Raw genomic sequence first — 18621 nt, 5'->3', positions numbered from 1 at the left:
AAAGTGAAGGGTTTGCAGAAGTAATGAAACGGATCAAGCATGGCACACAAAGACCACTATCTCACAGTCAATCCCCATCCAACATACATGATCACATACAGCATCTTTGCTTAATTTTGACCATCCTAAGGGGTCTCTTGATTGCCATAGATGCCATTGTGTCCTCATAGGGATGTTGGGATTACTGAACAGTTTCCCAGACCCATGCATGAGTCACGGCAGAACGAGAGCTGATTCTTCACATTCCAGTCCAGTTCAAGTGCCCAACCCCCTTCAGTTAGGCATTATTCTGCATGTTTTGTGTTTACGGGGTGTGACACAATATCTATACATTTTACTACTTTTGCAGTAAAATAGTTTTTCACAACTATCCATTTCATAAATGGGAGACATTAAAGATGTGAAAAACATGGTTGTGTTTTTTCCTACAGGTAGGGTTATCTCAAAAACTGAAGCCCTTTTTGAGGATTGGCCACTCACTAGCCTAGTGTCAGTGTGAGTGTTTGAGGGTGATTGCATTTGAGTGTTACATCAGCCAGTACAAGATGTAATCTATGCATAAATTAATAAAGGGTAATCTATGCATAAATTAATAAAGGGTATGTCAACCGAGTCTTTGCTTTGGTTATACAAACATTTTTGTATCAAATAATTGACACACTGAAATAAAATTATTTTCTCTTTATTTCTCTTTATTTCATAAATTAGACAGGTACATCATAATCATAATTGTCATCAGGCACAGCTAATTGCTGATTGGCTACATTAGTCAGATGAAGGTTGGCGGTGTGATGTGATTGAATGCATTGTGTCATAAGGTGGTCAGGCTTTTCTTCCCTTAGCAAGAAGTGAAGCCCTTCCAGTAGAAGTTCTTGCAGCCAGCTTTGCGCTCGCGGGGGGGAAGGTTGTCCACTGAGCGCTCCAGGTCCTCTTTGGCCTCAGCTGTGGACCCCTCACTTTTCTGGGCCTCCACCTCAGGCAAGGACAGTTCGGATAGAATGTCCTCCATCACTCGCTTACTCCACTCCTACATGCAGGAAAAACACAGACACACATACTTTGGGAGAATATAAACACACACATATACACACCAGCAGAAGCCCATATCAACAAAAGCAAACAGAAACCTACACATGTCATACACTCACACACAAGCGACTGCTTGCGCACGCACATACACACACACACAGACACACACAAATGTGATCACCACCACATTAAGGCAGTGTTCATTTCCATGTCTCATTATGTTCTCGATTCCAACCTGAGTTAAGCACTTAATTCAAATTTGTATGCACTTTTCTCTCTAGGAGTATTCTGACCTTAAATTTAAGCATGAGAATAGCATGCTAGTCACCTGCTATTCATTCGGAGTGGAGAGCTAAGAAATTAAAGTGTGGCGGAGGTGTGTCTACAGATAAGATAGAGCGAACCTGCCGGTTCCAAGTGGAAAAAGCATCTACTTACTTTCCGATAGAAATAACAGCATTCTCCATGCACTATAATTTATAAATAGATAAGAGCAAGGTAAATTAATAATCCGTCTGGCAAAGGGGATTGTAAATACACATAGCAATCGTTTTAGATGATTGTTCCTTATGATCCCAGGGGACGAATGTGAAACCAGCCATATGGAAGAAAAATGTAAATCATATCAACATGACATGTATTGTAGCCTGTCATGCCAAATAGTGTCCCCCTCCTACGTCACAATGGGATTCGATGAGTTCTAGCTTCTGTTGCTAGGGCTGTTGCTAGAATTTGCAACATTCTGACCGGATCACTTAATGAACCAAAGCATCCGTTGCTATGCTGGTTGTTTGGCTCTATTTTACCTCATAGGAGGCTGCAGGCAGTTCTAGTTCTATTTCACCACATAAACGCTCTCTCAGTCCGCGCAAAATTATTACCTCAGAATTGCTCTCCAAGGACGGTGTTTTTGATGGTGACAACCTGCTGACTACCTGAGAACCCTTTCTTTACCATTAATTTGTCTTAAGTACATATTGTTAAATAGGAATAAATGATATAAGCTGTTTTTATAGATTGTCATAGCTAGCTAACTTACTGTACTTATACACCCCAGCCTGCCTAGTCAGCTAGCCAGACAGTTTTATTTAGCTAACGTTAGCTAGCTACTGTAACTGTTATTGCAGCTTTCTGTTTGTATGTAGCTTGCACTTCAATGGCATCCCTCGAGGACATTTTATTTTATCTTTCCAACCATGTGAAGTACTATGAAGACACCACTGATCTCGACAAGAGGCGTAACATTCAGAGAAATTCACAATTCAGGTGAACGTTAAGCAGTTAACTTCAATTAGATAACTTGACAAATTTAGCTATGTACAACCATTTTCCATCTAACGTTAGCTAGTTGCTAGCTATACATTTAGGTCAGTGGAGGCTGCTTTTATTTTTTTATTTTTTTATTTCACCTTTATTTAACCAGGTAGCCTAGTTGAGAACAAGTTCTCATTTGCAACTGCGACCTGGCCAAGATAAAGCATAGCAGTGTGAACAGACAACGCAGAGTTACACATGGAGTAAACAATTAACAAGTCAATAATACAGTAGAAAAAAGGAGAGTCTATATACATTGTGTGCAAAAGGCATGAGGAGGTAGGCGAATAATTACAATTTTGCAGATTAACACTGGAGTGATAAATGATCAGGTAGAGATATTGGTGTGCAAAAGAGCAGAAAATAAGATAAATAAAAACAGTATGGGGATGAGGTAGGTAAAAATGGGTGGGCTATTTACCGATAGACTATGTACAGCTGCAGCGATCGGTTAGCTGCTCAGATAGCAGATGTTTGAAGTTGGTGAGGGAGATAAAAGTCTCCAACTTCAGCGATTTTTGCAATTCGTTCCAGTCACAGGCAGCAGAGAACTGGAACGAAAGGCGGCCAAATGAGGTGTTGGCTTTAGGGATGATCATTGAGATACACCTGCTGGAGCGCGTGTTACGGGTGGGTGTTGCCATCGTGACCAGTGAACTGAGATAAGGCGGAGCTTTACCTAGCATGGACTTGTAGATGACCTGGAGCCAGTGGGTCTGGCGACGAATATGTAGCGAGGGCCAGCCGACTAGAGCATACAGGTCGCAGTGGTGGGTGGTATAAGGTGCTTTAGTGACAAAACGGATGGCACTGTGATAAACTGCATCCAGTTTGCTGAGTAGAGTGTTGGAAGCAATTTTGTAGATGACATCGCCGAAGTCGAGGATCGGTAGGATAGTCAGTTTTACTAGGGTAAGTTTGGCGGCGTGAGTGAAGGAGGCTTTGTTGCGGAATAGAAAGCCGACTATAGATTTGATTTTCGATTGGAGATGTTTGATATGAGTCTGGAAGGAGAGTTTACAGTCTAGCCAGACACCTAGGTACTTATAGATGTCCACATATTCAAGGTCAGAACCATCCAGGGTGGTGATGCTAGTCAGGCGTGCGGGTGCAGGCAGCGAACGGTTGAGAAGCATGCATTTGGTTTTACTAGCGTTTAAGAGCAGTTGGAGGCCACGGAAGGAGTGTTGTATGGCATTGAAGCTCGTTTGGAGGTTAGATAGCACAGTGTCCAAGGAAGTATATAGAATGGTGTCATCTGCGTAGAGGTGGATCAGGGAATCGCCCGCAGCAAGAGCAACATCATTGATATATACAGAGAAAAGAGTCGGCCCGAGAATTGAACCCTGTGGCACCCCCATAGAGACTGCCAGAGGACCAGACAGCATGCCCTCCGATTTGACACACTGAACTCTGTCTGCAAAGTAGTTGGTGAACCAGGCAAGGCAGTCATCAGAAAAACCGAGGCTACTGAGTCTGCCGATAAGAATATGGTGATTGACAGAATCGAAAGCCTTGGCAAGGTCGATGAAGACGGCTGCACAGTACTGTCTTTTATCGATGGCGGTTATGATATCGTTTAGTACCTTGAGCGTGGCTAAGGTGCACCCGTGACTGGCTCGGAAACCAGATTGCACAGCGGAGAAGGTACGGTAGGATTCGAGATGGTCAGTGATCTGTTTGTTGACTTGGCTTTCGAAGACCTTAGATAGGCAGGGCAGGATGGATATAGGTCTGTAACAGTTTGGGTCCAGGGTGTCTCCCCCTTTGAAGAGGGGGATGAATGCGGCAGCTTTGCAATCCTTGGGGATCTCAGACGATATGAAAGAGAGGTTGAACAGGCTGGTAATAGGGGTTGCGACAATGGCGGCGGATAGTTTCAGAAATAGAGGGTCCAGATTGTCAAGCCCAGCTGATTTGTACGGGTCCAGGTTTTGCAGCTCTTTCAGAACATCTGCTATCTGGATTTGGGTAAAGGAGAACCTGGAGAGGCTTGGGCGCGTAGCTGCGGGGGGGGGGGGGGGGGGGGGGAGCTGTTGGCCGAGGTTGGAGTAGCCAGGCGGAAGGCATGGCCAGCCGTTGAGAAATGCTTGTTGAAGTTTTCGATAATCATGGATTTATCGGTGGTGACCGTGTTACCTAGCCGCAGTGCAGTGGGCAGCTGGGAGGAGGTGCTCTTGTTCTCCATGGACTTCACAGTGTCCCATAACTTTTTGGAGTTGGAGCTACAAGATGCAAATTTCTGCCTGAAGAAGCTGGCCTTAGCTTTCCTGACTGACTGCGTGTATTGGTTCCTGACTTCCCTGTACAGTTGCATATCGCGGGGACTATTCGATGCTATTGCAGTCCGCCACAGGATGTTTTTGTGCTGGTCGAGGGCAGTCAGGTCTGGAGTGAACCAAGGGCTATATCTGTTCTTAGTTCTGCATTTTTTGAAAGGAGCATGCTTATCTAAAATGGTGAGGAAGTTACTTTTAAAGAATGACCAGGCATCCTCAACTGACGGGATGAGGTCAATGTCCTTCCAGGATACCCGGGCCAGGTCGATTAGAAAGGCCTGCTCACAGAAGTGTTTTAGGGAGCGTTTGACAGTGATGAGGAGTGGTCGTTTGACTGCGGCTCCGTAGCGGATACAGGCAATGAGGCAGTGATCGCTGAGATCCTGGTTGAAGACAGCGGAGGTGTATTTGGAGGGCCAGTTGGTCAGGATGACATCTATGAGGGTGCCCTTCTTTACAGATTTAGGGTTGTACCTGGTGGGTTCCTTGATGATTGGTGTGAGATTGAGGGCATCTAGCTTAGATTGTAGGACTGCCGGGGTGTTAACTTCTTGATTCTACTTGAGACGCATATGTCTCAACTAGGCACCTGGAAATGCAAATGCGCTACGCTAAATGCTAAATGTACTCGTTACAACTCAATCTTTGATCAAAATTCACAAGCAGGGTATTGAATTAAAGCTACACTCGTTGTGAACCTAGCCAGCAAGTCAGATTTTTAAAATGCTTTTCGGCGAAAGCATCAGAAGCTATTATCTGATAGCATGCACCCCCCAAAATGCCAGCTCGACACGTAAACAACAGATTTTGCGATAGCCGGCGCTACCCAAAACGCAGAAATAAAATATAAAACATTCATTACCTTAGACGAGCTTCTTTCTTGGCACTCCTATATGCCCCATAAACATCACTATTGGGTCTTTTTTTCGTTTAAATCGGTCCATATATACCCAAAATAGCTTTGTATGGAAGTTGTGTCATTCAGAAAAAATCATCGTTTTTAAACGCTGCGTAATTTTTTAAAATTAAAAAAGTCGACGATAAACTTTCACAAAACACTTCGAAATCCTTTTGTAATCCAACTTTAGGTATTAGTAAACGTTTATAATCTATCAAAATGATTACAGGGCGATGTCTCTTCAATAGGTCCTCACTTCAAAAACAATGCCATCTGATCTCTCCCTCAACTGCATCCGGGTGAAGACTGGGAAAATGGAGGTCAGATAGATGTATTTTCCAACAATTAATTCAATTGAAAATTAGTACAATGGCGCCATCGTGCGGAATTTGTATGAATTGCAGGCAGATTCCCATTAAATTCTGTTCTCTTTTAACAACTGGTGGAAGTGACTTATGGAAATTATTTTTTGCTTTCAGAGAGCAGTTTTTCTTGCGTTTTTCAATTAAACACACGATCTGTTATAGTCACAGCCGTGATTTAACCAGTTTTATAAACTTCAGAGTGTTTTCTATCCACACATACTAATCATATGCATATACTATATTCCTGGCATGAGTAGCAGGACGCTGAAAAGTTGCGCGATTTTTAACAGAATTTTCAAAAAAGGAGGGGGTAGAAGTATTAAGCATATCCCAGTTTAGGTCACCTAACAGAACAAACTCTGAAGCTAGATGGGGGGCCATCAATTCACAAATGGTGTCCAGGGCACAGCTGGGAGCTGAGGGGGGTCGGTATAGCAGGCGGCAACAGTGAGAGACTTATTTCTGGAGAGAGTCATTTTTAAAATTAGTAGTTCGAACTGTTTGGGTATGGACCTGGAAAGTATGACATTACTTTGCAGGCTATCTCTTCAGTAGACTGCAACTCCTCCCCCTTTGGCGGTTCTATCTTGATGGAAAATGTTATAGTTGGGTATGGAAATCTCAGAATTTTTGGTGGCCTTCCTGAGCCAGGATTCAGACACGGCAAGGACATCAGGGTTAGCAGAGTGTGCTAAAGCAGTGAGTAAAACAAACTTAGGGAGGAGGCTTCTGATGTTGACATGCATGAAACCAAGGCTTTTTCAATCACAGAAGTCAACAAATGAGGGTGCCTGGGGACATGCAGGGCCTGGGTTTACCTCCACATCACCCGCGGAACAGAGGAGGATGAGGGTGCGGCTAAAGGCTATCAAAACTGGTCGCCTAGAGCGTTGGGGACAGAGAGTAAAAGGAGCATATTTCTGGGCATGGTAGAATATATTCAGAGCATAATGCGCAGACAGGGGTATGGTGGGGTGCGGGTACAGCGGAGGAAAGCCCAGGCACTGGGTGATGATGAGAGAGGTTGTATCTCTGGACATGCTGGTTGTAATGGGTGAGGTCACCGCATGTGTGGGAGCTGGGACAAAGGAGGTATCAGGGGTATGAAGAGTGGAACTAGGGGCTCCATTGTAAACTAAAACAATGATAACTAACCTGAACAACAGTATACAAGGCACATTGACATTTGAGAGAGACATACAGCGAGGCACACAGTAATCACAGGTGTTGAATTGGGAGAGCTAGCTAAACAGTAGGTGAGACAACAACAGCTAATCAGCTAGCACAACAACAGCAGGTAAAATGGCGTTGACTAGGCAGGGATTGTCGGATTAACTACACACAGAGCCTGAGTGCGGCTGGGGCCGACAGATAAAACATAAACAAGCAGAATGGAGTACCGTGATTAATGGACAGTCCAGCATGCATCAGCTATGTAGCCAAGTGATCAGTGTCCAGGGGGCAGCGGTGGATGGGGCAGGGAAGCTAGACTGGCGAGTATTATCCAGGTTAAAAAAAACTGGCTGGCTGTGCAGAAGGTAAGGCCGCTGGCAGTGGCTAACAATGACTAAATAGCTTGTAGCTTGTTAGCTTCTGGAGGTTCTTGAATGTGTTCTAAAAATTAAAAATAATAGCGATTCCGTATCACATTGTGTGAGGCAGGTTACCGGAAGGTATAATCGAATTAAAAATCGAAAAGAGATTGAAAGTAAATATGGGTCCAGTGAGTGGTTGGGCTGGCTTGGGACGCGGCGATTCAGACAGTTAGCAGGCCTGTGCTAACAAGCTAACAGTTAGTAGGCCGGGGCTGAGCAAGGTAGCAGTAAGCGGACCGGGGCTAAACAAGCTAGCAGTTAGCAGGCCGAATTAGCAAGCAAGCAGATAGCAAGGGCTAGAAAGTTAGTCTTTGGGGGACTTCGCGATGGGGTGAGTCTGTTTATGCCTCTTCATGCGGTGACATCGATAGACCGGTCGTGGGTCCGGATATTGTAGCCCAGGAGTATGCTTCGGTGGTAGCACAGGAGCTCTGGCCGGGCTAGCTTCAAGCTAAGTGGATGGAAACGCTAGCCAGGAGTAATCATCCGGGGTTGCGGTTAGCTAGTTAGCTAGTTGTGAAGATCCAGCTGAAAATGTTCCGTTTGCGGTGGGAATCCGGGGATAAAAAAATAATAGGTCCGTTATGCTCTGGTTAGAGTCGCGTTGTTCGAACTGGCGAGAGCTTTCCGAGCTAAAGGTTAGCTGATGACCAGTTAGCTGATGACCGCTAGCAATGGTTTGCTGGTAGTTAGCTGGCTAGCTTCAGTTGAGGGGTTCTCTTTAGAAAAAAAGCAGATCCGCGCTACATTGGGTGAGGCGGGTTGCAGGAGAGTATTTCGAAGTTGAGGTTTAGCAAAATGTTTTAAAAGATATGCGAAGAAAAATATGTAAAAAAAACGATATATACAAGGGACACGACACGACAAGACGTCCGACTGCTACGCCATCTTGGACTGAAAGAGCCATCCGCTGAGGGGAGGATGGCTCATGATAATGTCTGGAATGGAGTACATGGAATGTTATCAAACATGTGGTTTCTATGTGGTTGATACCATTCAATTGACTCCATTCCAGCCCATATTATGAGCCGTCCTCCCCTCAGCAGCCTCCACTGATATAGTTATATGTCTGTCATATTGAGGTGTCTAGCTATAAGTTAAACCTGATCAATCAAATGGACAGGTGTAAACTAGGTGTCTTCGATAGACAGACACAGGGGGGTCTGTCTATCGAAGACATTGTATATACAATTATTGCAAATTCTGTATAGTCTTTCAAATTTTTGATTGACTTAGTGTTGTTGTTTGTCCATTGCTATTTTTGTATAATGTACTTTCAGATCACTGAAACCCCACCTGATGTGGTGGAAGTTGTCAAACCAGATCAGAACGCCTTCGAGTACTACCTTCAGGCACGGACTGAGAAGGATGTGGAGGTTTTTGACCAGGTAAAAATTATTGCCTGTTGTTCATTTATTTTATAACACTGCGCTAATCCATCAAATTGTCTCACAGTAAAGTGTAACCTGTGTGTTTGCTTCTTTACGTCTCTGTCTCCTATCCTTTTCCGTTAATGTCTGGGTATCTGCCCAACACCCAGACGTGGATCCACCTGATGTCCTCCATTACCAACCACCTTCCAACTTTTCATTACATCATCTACAGCTACTGTTGTCATGTTGCCATTATCTGCTAAATTGTAATTATTTCGCCACTATAGCCTATGTATTGCCTTACAGTGCCTTGCGAAAGTATTCGGCCCCCTTGAACTTTGCGACCTTTTGCCACATTTCAGGCTTCAAACATAAAGATATAAAACTGTAAATTTTTGTGAAGAATCAACAACAAGTGGGACACAATCGTGAAGTGGAACGACATTTATTGGATATTTCAAACTTTTTTAACAAATCAAAAACTGAAGAATTGGGCGTGCAAAATTATTCAGCCCCTTTACTTTCAGTGCAGCAAACTCTCTCCAGAAGTTCAGTGAGGATCTCTGAATGATCCAATGTTGACCTAAATGACTAATGATGATAAATACAATCCACCTGTGTGTAATCAAGTCTCCGTATAAATGCACCTGCACTGTGATAGTCTCAGAGGTCCGTTAAAAGCGCAGAGAGCATCATGAAGAACAAGGAACACACCAGGCAGGTCCGAGATACTGTTGTGAAGAAGTTTAAAGCCGGATTTGGATACAAAAAGATTTCCCAAGCTTTAAACATCCCAAGGAGCACTGTGCAAGCGATAATATTGAAATGGAAGGAGTATCAGACCACTGCAAATCTACCAAGACCTGGCCGTCCCTCTAAACTTTCAGCTCATACAAGGAGAAGACTGATCAGAGATGCAGCCAAGAGGCCCATGATCACTCTGGATGAACTGCAGAGATCTACAGCTGAGGTGGGAGACGGGAGGTGGGAGGTGGGAGACTCTGTCCATAGGACAACAATCAGTCTATCAGTATATTGCACAAATCTGGCCTTTATGGAAGAGTGGCAAGAAGAAAGCCATTTCTTAAAGATATCCATAAAAAGTGTCGTTTAAAGTTTGCCACAAGCCACCTGGGAGACACACCAAACATGTGGAAGAAGGTGCTCTGGTCAGATGAAACCAAAATTGAACTTTTTGGCAACAATGCAAAACTTTATGTTTGGCATAAAAGCAACACAGCTGAACACACCATCCCCACTGTCAAACATGGTGGTGGCAGCATCATGGTTTGGGCCTGCTTTTCTTCAGCAGGGACAGGGAAGATGGTTAAAATTGATGGGAAGATGGATGGAGCCAAATACAGGACCATTCTGGAAGAAAACCTGATGGAGTCTTGCAAAAGACCTGAGACTGGGACGGAGATTTGTCTTCCAACAAGACAATGATCCAAAACATAAAGCAAAATCTACAATGGAATGGTTCAAAAATAAACATATCCAGGTGTTAGAATGGCCAAGTCAAAGTCCAGACCTGAATCCAATCGAGAATCTGTGGAAAGAACTGAAAACTGCTGTTCACAAATGCTCTCCATCCAACCTCACTGAGCTCGAGCTATTTTGCAAGGAGGAATGGGAAAAAATGTCAGTCTCTCGATGTGCAAAACTGATAGAGACATACCCCAAGCGACTTACAGCTGTAATCGCAGCAAAAGGTGGCGCTACAAAGTATTAACTTAAGGGGGCTGAATAATTTTGCACGCCCAATTTTTCAGTTTTTGATTTGTTAAAAAAGTTTGAAATATCCAATAAATGTCGTTCCACTTCATGATTGTGTCCCACTTGTTGTTGATTCTTCACAAAAAAATACAGTTTTATATCTTTATGTTTGAAGCCTGAAATGTGGCAAAAGGTCGCAAAGTTCAAGGGGGCCGAATACTTTCGCAAGGCACTGTATCTCCCTAATCTTACTACATTTGCACACACTGTATATAGATTTTTCTATTGTGTTATTGACTGTACGTTTGTTTATCCCATGTGTAACTCTGTGTTGTTTTTTTCAAACTGCTTTGCTTTATCTTGGCCAGGTGGCAGTTGAAAAATGAGAACTTGTTCGCAACTGGCCTACCTCGTTAAATAAAGGTAATTTAAAAAATGAAATCTGCTAAAAAAGGTATCTTGCTCTATCATACTGGATACATAATATGTGAGATACACAGATTAACTAACAACACTAGCACTGCATACACTCGGATAGAATGAGAGCAGCAGAGAGCAGCAGAGAGCAGCAGTGCCTGGACATTTCAAGTCCCCTTCTGAGACTGTCTGCCTGTTGACAGGCAGAATTCCACACACTAGAATTCAGTATTTTAGTCTATGATTGTCATGTGAGTGCACAAAAAAATCTGTGAAAATAAATGAATGACACAACCTTACCAAAAAAGATCAAAGTTTATGTATTAAAATATTGCCAGAATGGTTTTCACGATTGTTTCACAATGTGTTAATTATTGTAAGTTGTAAGGTATCCTTTGATGGTATTTATTTGTTCCACATTATTAATTGTTGCATCCTATGACCTACAACAGCTACATATACGAGCTATGCGAGATATATATTTTATAAATCATAATAGAGGACTACTGAAATGATATTATTTCAGTGTAGATAAGGGAAGGGCAGGTTAAAATAAAACATGACAGTCAGACACGCCAGTGTATGAATCAAACAGATTTGCATATGAATGGATATGAAATTAGCTGAATTCCTGATCTGTAAGGTAAGTAAACTTTAATGTGTCAAGTAGATTACACATTTTCTTTGCCATTTCTGAAACGTAGCAATGTTTAAGACATGGACTTCATGTTGTAGTGTTAACAAGGTACCCAAAAGTAGTTAGAATTAATGTTTTCATTTGATTAGCTTAACAACTTGTTTAAACAGCAAAATTGTTGCGGAAATCAGCCTTGTTTGCACAGCAATGATGGAAATAACGTAATTTAGGCTGTAATGATCTCCAAAATTCTAATCATTAGGTCATCACACCGTTGATATAGCAACGGATGCTAATAGTTGATCGAATCCCATTGTGACGTAGAGTGGGACACTGACTGGGGGACATTATTTGGCATGACAGGCCCCTTTAAAACAGTGAAATAGGCTATAAATAGCTATGCCGTTATTCAGAATTTTAATTGTGTGCCCTCGTAATTTGCATGGATGAAATTAGGACACCAGAGGCTTCTGCAGGGCTGAAACTCCCGAGTTTATGTATGTGCTTCAGAGTGTTTTAATTATAGCCCATGCCCGGGTATTTTTTATTTATTATTTTTTTTACAATTTGTATCATGTAAAATATTAGCCACTATCAGGAGCCACCATCATTTAAGACTGTCACTTTAGTGTTAGTTTATTTTTATTTGTAGTTTATATTTTGCATCATTCCATTCCGTTTACCTTTCTTTCCTATGTTACATCAGTGTAAATTGTTCCTGAGGGTCGCTAGCATTAGTGGATCATATTAGGCTAACGTTGTTCAACAATTTGGGATGTAGCCTATTTGAACCATAATGGAACTCAGACCACATGTAGCGGGTTAAACCTGGAGCCTGGCACACGTTTCTCGACGACTGTACCGTTGTCATACAGTCCCATGATTAGTGAGAATAAGCTAAGCAGGATTGGTCCTGGTCAGTCCCTGGATGGGAGACCAGATGCTGCTGGAAGTGGTGTTGGAGGGCCAGTAGGAGGCACTCTTTCCTCTGGTCTAAAAAATATCCCAATGCCTCAGGGCAGTGACACTGTGTAGGGTGCCGTTTTTCGGATGGGACGTTAAACGGGTGTCATGACTCTCTGAGGTCATAAATGCTCTCCAAATCAGATAGGAGGAGAATATTTTTTTTCTATCAACAGATAATTGAGAGCTGTACAAAAACACACAGCAGCATGCAAATACTTTTTCATGTTTGGTAGAAAACATTTGGTTTGTAAAATGAGAAACTTTACAGATGAGGTGCTGCGATATGCACTGTCAGAGTGAGCTGTGCATGACTAACTAGTGAGTCATTTGTATGAGAAAGTGTCACTCAGACCGACGTGATTGTCGGTCATAGGAGGGAATGATGGAAATCTCCTTCTTGAGAAATATCGGTGTCTTTTGGAGTTCACACCCCCATTACATGTAACAACTGAAATTTCACAGTCAGATTCCTCCATGCACATCTGAATCTGTGGCAGAAAGATGTGTATATGACACAGAATGAATTAAGATACACAAACTCCCCACTGGGCAAACCACTTCATTTCAACTTGGATAATTGGGTAATGTTTGGTTGAGACGGGGACCAATGAGATTACAATCAGGGTTGGGTAGGTTACTTTGCCTTGTTTTACCTGAGCATAACCCCAAAACTAAGGATTTATTATTATCCAGTCCTACTCTAGTTTATGATTTTGTTGTCATGGAAGACTGATTGGGCTCATTGGTTTGAGTTGCGCTCATGGAATGGCATGCTTTGAGCACTACTGAAAAGTGCTATTTACATGTGAAAAATGAATGCCATATGTTGCATTTGCTATAGGCCTACTGTTAACCTTTTTGCTGGTGACACTTTTATATATTGATAACATGCAGCTGTTTAAAGGGAAAATCCACAGATGTAACAATAGAAAAATGGTCAAAACGTTTGTTTTGGTAAAAAGCTGAGGGATGGGCCTGTTGAAATGTAACCACTTTCAGATTAAAAGACAGAGCTATGGGTGCAAGGACTGACCATCCATGATATCAAAATGATTGTTTTAACCAAGTTATGTGGCTATACAGTGTTTGTTTACATTTACAATGTTTAAAAACATTGGAGAAAAACAAGCTTATATTTTGGGTTGAATTAAGCTCATGAGGCATTTATAAATTATATTCTTCAAGAATCAATGTATATATATATATATATATATATATATATATATATATACATATATATAACACGCATTTATTCAAGTTGGATAATCTTTGGCTGAAGACAGCAGTCGCACCATTGGAAGACTTAGCTTGGACTATAGCCTACAAAAGCCTATGCCTGCTCTTTTCCTGCGATACATCAAACGCATTTGGTGTGTCATCATAATGGTCTCTGACTTGTGGAACAAACTTAAACTTGCACCTTTTTTCAATGCTGATTTAAAGGTCATTAAGAAAACAGAGAAGTGTCCCAATTTTTTTTACCGAACATCCTTTCTGAATTTAAAAGTAATCCTCGAAGTAATCATCTAGTTTTTCAAAAGTATCTGTAATGGATGTAACGGATTACAGTTACCGGTATTTTTGTTACCGTTTTTTTAGTAATCCCTTAAATGTAACGGATTACATTAAAAGCTATAATCACCCACTCAAAAATAATAAACATTTGTTGAATTTACAATTTTCAACCATCTAAAAGCACAACCAAATTCCAATGGAAAAACAATGTCTGGTTTTTGGTTTAGTTGTCACCTAAATCCCTGTGTTTTCAACCATTTAAAAGCACAGCATAGTTAAAATGGTAATAGAATGTCAGAAATGTTGTTCATTTATATATCAGATTAATGTGTTATCACTGCTTCATCTAATAGCAGAACCAAATTTCCTGGATTGCAGTTGAGATTACATTAAAATTACATGGTGCAAGTAAGCGATAAATGCCGTTTGAGATTCTGCGCAGATTATTAAAGCACTTCTTACAGCCAAATCTCCACAGAACTGCGAAGACATATGCATGCTATCTTGAACATGCATGCTTTATATGATTACATAGACATTTATAGCTACAGTAACCTCCAAATGTGGCCATGGATGTGTTGCTCATTTTAAGATTAAATTTCACATTAGTTTGTAAAATAACCTTAACTTTAGGCCATTCACTGCATTACAAAAGTAATACTGAATTGTGTTCTGTTGACAATGCAACAAAATACAATTTAAAGGAGATCTGGGCCACTGGCTTAATCACATTCTTTAAATTGGAGACGTGAATCCAACATATCATTTGTTAAATTGTCAACAAGTTAAGAGGGTATTTACTGTATTTCCAAAGTGATATTGAGTTATGTTATGGGGCAGCAGGTAGCCTAGTGGTTAGAGTGTGTGCCAGTAACCGAAAGTTTGCTGGATCGAAACCCTGAGCTGACAAGGAAGAAATCTGTTGTTCTGCCCCTGAACAAGGCAGTTAACCCACTGTTCCCTGGTAGGCCATCATTGTAAATTGGGAAATTTGTTCTTAAACCAACTTGCCTAGTTAAATATATATATATATTTTTTCAAATGTTTGGTTGTCAACCCAACCAAATATCAACATTTGAAGGAGTTTATATTCTGCTTTGATAGTTCCATCTATGCCACTGCTTTCTTTCCAGCTTTCTACAAATTCATAATTGGTACGTTAGATTCACGTCTCCATCTCGACCAAAAAGTTAAAGAATATGACTAAATCAAATCAAACTTTAATTCACTTTAAATCAAGTTTGATTTGATTTACTCCTATTCTTTAATGTTGATATGCATGGCACATATTGAACTATCCAAGCAGAAGATTCATCTCCTTCTGATGTTGATATTTGGTTGCACTGACAACAAAAAACAATTCATTATCACTGAATATTATTACATTTGAAATCAACCAGAGCTTAAAACCATAGGCCCATATATAGTCTATATTAAGTTAAGTTGAATTCTAGGTTGAATTTAACAATAGCTGTTGATGACTTTGCAAATATAGGCCTAAATAGCGTCCTTGATGATATATGAGGGATAAAGTACGGTCACATTTCATTTGCTCTGTTAAAACTATCTTTGGGATGACTTTGGTAGCAACAGTGAATATATTTCGTTTTTCTTTGGAGATCTCTCAAGAATCCCTCTCATGATAGCATATTGGTAATAATGTGACAAATATCATAGCTATGCAGGACTGGGCTTGGTTAAAACCCTTGAATGGGAGACCAAAATGTAGCTGTAGATAAATCAATTCTCCAGTAGGATGTGTTGCCCAGCCTATTGTTTTTTTCCCTTCTGATAGTGGATATAACATTGAAGATATGACATTGAAGATATGACACAAAAAAATAGAGAAAACACTTATGGGATGGGAATACTGTATCCAATAACAGTATATGACTAAAACAGCTCTGATACTGTATACAACTATCAGGCCCAGTTCATACTTGCATGTTTTGGCTTGACAACTGAAAATATTCATTTTAGTCCAGGAGTAATCAAATCTGAGTTTGGAGGTCCGGAATACTGCTGGTCTTCAACCTGATAATTACTTGCATCCACCTGGTGTCCCAGGTCTAAATCACGCTTTGATTAGAGGGGAATAATGAAAATCAACAGTGGAACTGGCTTCGAAGTCCAGATTAGAATTTACCTGCAGTAGTCACTGCTGTTACTAATGTTGCCTAATTAAAGAGGTACACGAGACCTGTCAGCTGTAGTGAATCTATGCCCTAGTATGTGTATAGTATGTGTGTGAGTATGTGATAACCTGACCACAGACTGTTTAACTGAATTCCATTGTGGTTTGGTGTGTAAGTCTGTTTCACTGTGAAGTGAAGGGCACTGTACTGTATGTGAGTCACAGTGTGGACTATGCTGTACCTGTTTTACTAACGACACATTATGTTCTCATAGTGTCAATAGTGGTGTTCCGGAATCGTTGTGAGAGATGTACTCTACTGTATTCATGTTCTCGTGTCATGACACGAACAGTGCATGCTATCTGTGTGACCATGTCATTGGCTTCTCACCTGTGTGCAGCATAGAGGTACTCGTAGAATTGTAATTAGTGTAATCTTATGAGAGCAATAATTTAACTGCCCTATACTTTCCTATATGGACCTCTTCCTTCTTCTGAACCACCCTTTCATTTGGTATGTGTATGCCATAGGAGGCAGCTGAGGGGAGGACAGCTCATAATAATGGCTGGAATGGAGTAATGCCATTGCAGACATTGCTATGAGCCTGTTCTCCCCAATTAAGGTGTCACCAGCCGTCTGTGGTGTGTGCCAGTGTCAAAGGCTGCTTACCTGTGTGGCAATGCTAGCGGCACGGGCCCTCTGAAGGAGTCGGCGGCTGCGGAGGTCCAGGTCTGGCTGCGAGGCGGCTCCTTGGCTGCAAATGGCCAGGGCCAGACCCAGCAGGGCCAGTGCACAGTGGATTTGGGAGAACTTCATGTCCAACAGAGCTGAGTTGGGTTTGCAGGGACGAGACACGGTGAGCTAAGCTGGACCGGGGTGTGCTGGATCTAGATCAGTTGATATGGAGCAGGCCTGGTTCTGTTGATGAGGGTTCTGTGGGGCTCTTATAAAGAGCTCGCCCTCTCAGCTCGTCACTCTGCTTCCTGGGTTGAGTGACAGGTGGCCTGTCAGGGATGTGGGGGGTGTGGACCACCAACCTCTTTCCCCACCGGCTGCCTGGCGATGATGGAATACAGTGTCATAAACCACTTAGAAACACTGTACGCTTTTTCTTAATCTCTTTGTTCAACCATTTAGTCACAATGCAGCTCCTCTGAGACTTATTGATTTTAGATGGAGGCACGACAATAAAACAATTAGCCAATATGGATTTAGCAGGCAGCGCTGATCTAAATACAAATAGAAAATGTCTGCTTCATAAAAGCCTTTAAAAACAGGAAGCAAGAGTCATCGCTTAAATGTAAATTATTAAACTTAAGTGATGACATCACGGAATACTGCCGAACAAAAGATTCCTTGCCATTGATTGCTACAGTGGGATCAACATGTTAGCCTTTGTTTATATAAAATATGAAAAATATAATTTTGTTTGCCATGGTTAACACAGTTTCCATGAATTACGAGGTTAAAATTGTATACTGTCTGCTATTTACTGTTGCACTTGCATACTGTATTGTGGATATGTTATTGTTGAAGTGTGATTTGAAAAGGCCTATTCTGAAAGGAATAATAGACTGAGTGCTATCTGTCTGATATCCCTCAGACAGCATTACATGGAATGTCTTGGAATAAAATCAAATTATAGATTTCACACAATCTAATTAGTAGGTTATTTCTGTTTATGCTGAAATGTCTTCTTACTTGCACAGAAGTCTGCATCATACTGTAGCTATTGCTACTGTGCTACATTTTACTGTAGCTCTTCACTGCTCCCCTGTGGCCATGGATTGCAGACATAAACTACAATAAGCTTTGCCAGACGTTGTCAATGCAAGTTTAACCTTCATCCCCAGGCCCAATGGCTGGTGGACGACATTAAAGCAATTTTGATTAGGATAAAAACACAACAGGACACGTCTTCATTAAAAATGTTTGGAAGTCTACAATTTAAAATAGCAGCAAAAAATGGACACTCATTTATTACAATTAAATATTGTCACGCCTACCTACATGTCTCTAACTGTGTTACAACACTATTGAGCTTGGAAATGACAGGTGACCTGTACAACTGTATGACTAATGGTATAGCAGAGCTTCAGGGTTGTTAAAAGGACATGTAAATTTAGTGGTTGCAGCATTTCAATGGCACATCGGACGCACATGCACGCACACGCACGCAAGCACCCCCATACACACGCACGCACACACACACACACACACACGGAAGCACCCCCATACGCACACACACACACACACGCACGCAAGCACCCCCATACACACACACACACACACACACACACGGAAGCACCCCCATACGCACACAAATACACAGACAAGTGTGACAAACACAGACAGATTCCATTCTGAACTGTTTCAGTTCAT

General features: G+C 41.6%; 1 protein-coding gene across 1 annotated transcript; it reads right to left on the bottom strand.

Annotated features, from left to right (window-relative positions):
• Nucleotides 1-659: 659 nt before the first annotated feature.
• On the bottom strand, nt 660-17181 carry LOC110507305 (somatostatin-2-like). Its single transcript, XM_021587200.2, has 2 exons — nt 16909-17181; nt 660-1027 (listed from the first exon to the last, which is right to left on the bottom strand). The coding sequence occupies exons 1-2, from the start codon at nt 17053-17055 to the stop codon at nt 839-841; spliced, it is 336 nt and encodes a 111-aa protein (XP_021442875.1). The 5' UTR covers nt 17056-17181; the 3' UTR covers nt 660-838.
• Nucleotides 17182-18621: the final 1440 nt, after the last annotated feature.

This window comes from Oncorhynchus mykiss, chromosome 27 (assembly GCF_013265735.2).
Source record: "Oncorhynchus mykiss isolate Arlee chromosome 27, USDA_OmykA_1.1, whole genome shotgun sequence".
Lineage (NCBI taxonomy): Eukaryota > Metazoa > Chordata > Actinopteri > Salmoniformes > Salmonidae > Oncorhynchus > Oncorhynchus mykiss.
The sequence above is the reverse complement of the archived record's forward strand: the minus strand, read 5'-3'. Positions and strand labels throughout refer to the sequence as shown.